At 41.9% G+C, this 5,328-nt stretch overlaps 1 protein-coding gene across 1 annotated transcript; it reads right to left on the bottom strand.

Annotated features, from left to right (window-relative positions):
- Positions 1–428: 428 nt before the first annotated feature.
- asb13b (ankyrin repeat and SOCS box containing 13b) lies at positions 429–1,979 on the bottom strand (the record flags this gene model as incomplete). The annotated part of the gene is made up of 3 exons (XM_010775068.1): positions 1,827–1,979; positions 669–868; positions 429–579 (listed from the first exon to the last, which is right to left on the bottom strand). Coding segments are annotated over exons 1-3 (394 nt in total), but the record flags the coding sequence as incomplete, so codon positions are not given.
- Positions 1,980–5,328: the final 3,349 nt, after the last annotated feature.

Genomic DNA, 5,328 nt, shown 5'->3' with positions numbered 1-5,328 from the left:
GCCGTGGCGCTGTAAAAAGCACGACCAATCATCTGAGCCGGCCCGGCTAAAATAACTGGATGGCCTACCTGCCTGTCAGCCTTCTGCACAAACTTATCTCGTGCCCTCATTGGTCATGTGTGCGTTCGTGTGTTGGAGGAGGGGCTCTGTAAAGGAAGTCTGAAGGAAGGGGCAGATTTTTTTCGGCTGCGTACTTTCAAATTCTAGCGCACTCGAGCTGGTTTCTCCATTCTTACCTACCCTACCTTTAACGCCTGCTTATGTAATTAAATCATTCACTATTAGTTATTTCACGCATTTCAACAATGTGGAATCAGGTATGGCAATGCAAGACTGAGGAAACAAAGACATATTAATGGGTAAATAGATACTTGGCTCAACCTGCAGTACATACATTCCTATGTGATGTTGTGTATAACAACACGCACCTCCCATGCAAGCTTCATGTAGCGGTGTGAAGGTAAACATTGGAGGATTAACTGTTGCTCCGTACTCCAACAGCAGCTTGACACATTCAAGGCTGCCGGCTGCACAGGCATCACATAGCGGGGTGCTGCCATCGATGTTCCGAGCATCTACCTATAACACAATGAGCCGTAATGTAGTCAAAGCGAAAGTCAATAATGCTCTGATGAAAGGAGATATCAGCCTCACATATACCATCTCACCTGTGCACCAGCATCCAGCAGAAGTCTAACACATTTGGTGTGTCCCCGTATACATGCTTCATGCAGGGGGGTAATGGAGCTTACTGCCACGATGTTAACGGCTGCCCCCCCCTGGATCAGCTGCTCCAGCTGGAGCGCCCTGCCCTGTGAAGCAGCCTCATGCACGGCTGACCGGTCCGTCCAGAAGCCAAGACCTTGAGCTGCAAATAATGTGAAACCAAAAAAGACTGAACCGTCACACTCAAGTTGTTTTGAAGTATCTGCATGTTGACTCATGATGATTAATAAACGCTTCATTTTTTACTTCCTTACAACAACTATAACACAAGTTAAACCTTACTTATTGAGTGAAGAGGCCCTGTTGCATATAGTTGTATGCAGTATGCATGCATTATGATATTTTCCCCCTATTTTTAAAATGACCTTATGTTTTTAAGCTTAAAAAGCATACGTTATATGCTGACCACAAGATCATTTAGGCATTAACTGATTAACTGACTGATGTTTTGGTCAATTATCGAATTTGAATGCCTTTGTTCATGGTAAAAAAACATATTATTCTAATTATTTACTTCTGTATTCATCATAGAACATACAAATACATCGAAAACGACATGACATAGGTTATTTATCCTGTAATAAAAGTACTTTACCTTAAAGTTTGGAAACTTTGCCTGTTTATGACAATTGACGGCAATTTGCACATAAGGAGGCATAAATACAATCAGTCATGTAACCTACATCATGATAAACAAAAGTATTAGTTATAGAAAAAGTAGGCTATATTTGTTTGTATTACATTGTAAACTGTGTGTTATTGGGCCAAATGACCTGCACATTCAAACTTTCAAACATTCAAAATTCAAGTGCACATGTTGTGTTAAATCTTTAAGTATGTCACATTTGCTGCTACAGAGCAAAGCTAGGTGCATGTAGTGCCTGCTGGCCTCACTAATGAGCTTACAGCCTGCTGTCATTATCTTGAACATCCACTTAGAAAATATGCTAGCTAACGTTGACCTAGCTATAACTCTGACCGACACTTAAGGGAGATTAATTAAATGAAATCTGAAGAAAGCTTGACATAGCAGCAACCAGCTTTATCAGGTCAACCTGTTGTCCTGGGTTACTGCTGGTCACCACCGGTTAGCTACTTACCGATTTCTCCATACAAGGACGGTCTGGTCCGAGTCATCTCCATTTCATGATACCGTTTTCTCCTCCGTTAACTGCGTTTATTTAATCAAACCTGTTATCCATCTTAGAAGTAAATAAAGACTGTAATGACTGCATTACTTTAAAACGCAATGGGGTATCATGCTGCGCATTGAGTGATGGCAGCGGAGGACCAGTCAACATAAACAAAGGCTTGGAACTCTGGGATATGTAGGCGAGGAACCTACCAATCACAGTAGTCACATGTACATTTGTTTCCTACATTCAAGCAGAGGTGGGATGTATTTATTACATTAACTCAAGTACTGCACTTAAAGGTGGGGTAGGTAATTCACTTCAGAAACACTTTTTGTTATATTCCATGGAAAGCTCTTAACATCCCGATAGCAATGAATACATTAAATGATTTGTCAATAAATAAATAAATAAAAATCTTTGAAAGCCGTGGCGCTGTAAAAAGCACGACCAATTATTTTAGCCGGTTCGGCTAAAATAACTGGATGGCCTACCCATAGATATATATACCCGGGCCAGTTAATCCACTAGTTTAATGTTTGTTGAAAGGATTACAATTACCCTATTGCGTCAGCTAAATGCAATGTAATGTAATATAATATCTATGGGCCCACCTGCCTGTCAGCTTTCCATCTCTTGCACAAACTTATCTCATGCCCTCATTGGTCATGCGCGTTCGAGTATGTTGGAGGAGGGGCTCTGTAAGGAAGTCTGAAGTAAGGGGCAGATTTTTTTCGGCTTCGTAGTTTCAAATTCTAGCACTCGTGCTGGTTTCTCCATTCTTATCCACCCTACCTTTAGAGGTGGGGTAGGTAAGTTTCAGAAACCGGCTCGAGATACACTTTTTGTTATATTCCATGGAATGCTCTTAACATCCCGATAGCAATGAATATCTTAAGTGCTTTGACAAAAAATCCATAAAAAAATGTCATCTGTGGAACCCGTAATACTGTAAAAACTACAACCAATCCGTTTTCGTTTTCAATCACTCGAGCCGGTTTCTGAAACTTACCTACCCCACCTTTAAGTACAATTTTGATGTAGGCTACTTGTACTTTGCTTGAGTATTTCCATTTAAAGGGCCCATGTCATGGCCATTTCTACTGATCATAATTCCATTGTTGAGGTATACTAAAATAGATTTATACTGTGCAATTTTCCAAACTCACATTGGTTTCTCATACAGCATCTCTGTATAGTATGTGAGTGTATTCACTGACCCGGCCACTCTGTTCTGATTAGTCAACTGTTCTGATTAGTCAACCACCAGAGAGGCTCCGCCCATGTCTAACACAGTGCTTTTTTCGGCTTTGAGCGGAACATCAACAATGACATGTTATTGGAGCAAATAATTCAGGGAAGAAAGGCTAGTAAGTATTTCCATCAAACTTTATTTTTAGAAATGTACAAAATGAACATGTGTAAACATATATACACTGTATATTCTCCATTCCTCCCCTTATAGGCGTTTTCGGCATCTTGCCTATCGCAGCTTTGTAAGTTGGTGCTGCGGCTTTTTAGGACGAGGCATCAGAGTGGTCATCCCGTCATGTGTTGTCCGCCGGATACGCCAGGAGTTTCCTGATCTGGCTGGACGAAATCAAATGCAAATCAAAACATATTAGAGAAACTTAGTTGTTTTAGGTTCGTTAGCTTGCCAGCTAGATTAATATGCTAACCTACGTTTGCTAGTTGTTCAGTGTAATATGCCAACCTACTATGAACTAGTCTAGTGGTTCATATTAGGCTAGCAAGAACATGTTTATAATTGCAATCTTATACGGGTAGTCTGCTACGTTCGGTCATTCATTGTAGCTGGCATAAAAACAATGTTTTCCCTAGCAAACTCATGTCTAGCTCTTGGTAGCCTTCTTTTTTAGCTCGGAAGAGCTCCTAAACATTAGAGTAACAACTTTAGCGGATTACTTTCCCACTTTTCTCTGTTCTACCGTGGAATTACTGGACATTCTCGTAAAAGGTACCCTCACCTGCATTTGAGCACTCAAACGCCACAGGAGAGGGAAACGGGCCAGGACACTCGTGCGCCTCCGGAAAGGGTGGGGACGACATTTACTTATATTTTTGGGAACTAAATATTGAATTGTAGAGACAGAGGATAACTAGACTCATATAATATTTTATCGGTCAATGTAACTGTAATATCGTGTCCGGAACAGTCTCTACCACATAATGCGACAAAAAAGACGAAGCTTATCAAGAGAGAACAAAAAGTGGTATGGACACAACGAAGAAGACAAAAATCTGCTCCGTAGTCTCACCCAGTAAGGCCGCGGTACACCAACAGGCGGCCTATGGGTCTCACAAGGACTAGACGACTGTTAGTTACGTAGTTTTTATAATTTTTGAATAATAATGAATCGAACGGTATTATTATACGATTGGATGAACGATAACAGTCATTTGGTGGATATTAATTGATCAGATACAAAGTTAATCCGATCGTTTCTTGTACAATATTAACGTTAGAAATGATCGATAGCAGTAAGTAACGATCCGACACCACGTATGGTTAGGGGACACTGTTTGAGATCGAGAAATCGAAGAAAAATCGGTTTCGGGATTTGTAATATCATTGTTGAAATTATGAAGGGTGAAAAGAGACAGATGGCACTAATGACCTGTAGAGCCAATTTCCATGGGAGTGACGTAAATTAGTTTGGGTGTCCTTTTTGCGGTTGGGGGGGGCCTCTGCGTCCTGAAGCGTGGGCGATGGACCTTAATAAAGAGAGGTGCACGCAAGGTATTTCGTTATTTGACCTGCTCGAAGGTCGAATGACCAATCATCTTGTCTCTGAAAAGAAGAGAATAGAAGTGATTTGGGACTAGCTAAGGACTGAAGATGTCGAACTCCGAAAGGTGAGAGTCTCGCCTAGCACTGTGCCTGAGAGACGTTTAGTTTTCCACTCTTATAAAAAATGTGTTTGTAGACCACGTTGCTAACTGTCACTAAGACGTCGGACAAGGGGTGAGATTTGAATAGTAGATGACGTTTGGATAAGGGGGGCTTCAAGAGGAGTAAGTATGACCAGCCACACATGTAGGGTGGCGTACCTCTTGCACGTCCTCCGTGTCGAGCGGCTGGTCTATGACCACATCTCTGAATAGGAGGGTTACTCGTGGCTCATTCAAACCGTGTCTACTATTCTCAAGGTCTCACCCTCTTGTCACGCAGTCTAGCTGACAGTGTCAGGAGTGGTGGTTAACACATTTTTGTTAGGAGGGTGGAAACTAACGGTCTCGAGGCAGTGCTCGGCGCGAACTCGTCGACTTCGACGTTCGACATCGGGTTCAGTCTAGCTAGTGTCGTCGGTCCAGAGTCACTCGTATTTTGTGTTCCTACTTCTTTTCAGAGACAAAGATGTTGGTCATCGAACTAATCGAGCAGGTCAAATCAACGAAATACCTTGCGGCAACCTCTCTTTCATAAGGTCCATCGCCCGCACGCTTC

Source organism: Notothenia coriiceps, unplaced genomic scaffold (assembly GCF_000735185.1).
Source record: "Notothenia coriiceps isolate Sejong01 unplaced genomic scaffold, NC01 NC01_scaffold00015294, whole genome shotgun sequence".
NCBI classification, from domain to species: domain Eukaryota; kingdom Metazoa; phylum Chordata; class Actinopteri; order Perciformes; family Nototheniidae; genus Notothenia; species Notothenia coriiceps.
Note: the sequence above shows the minus strand (reverse complement) of the source record. Positions and strands in the feature narration are given on the sequence as shown.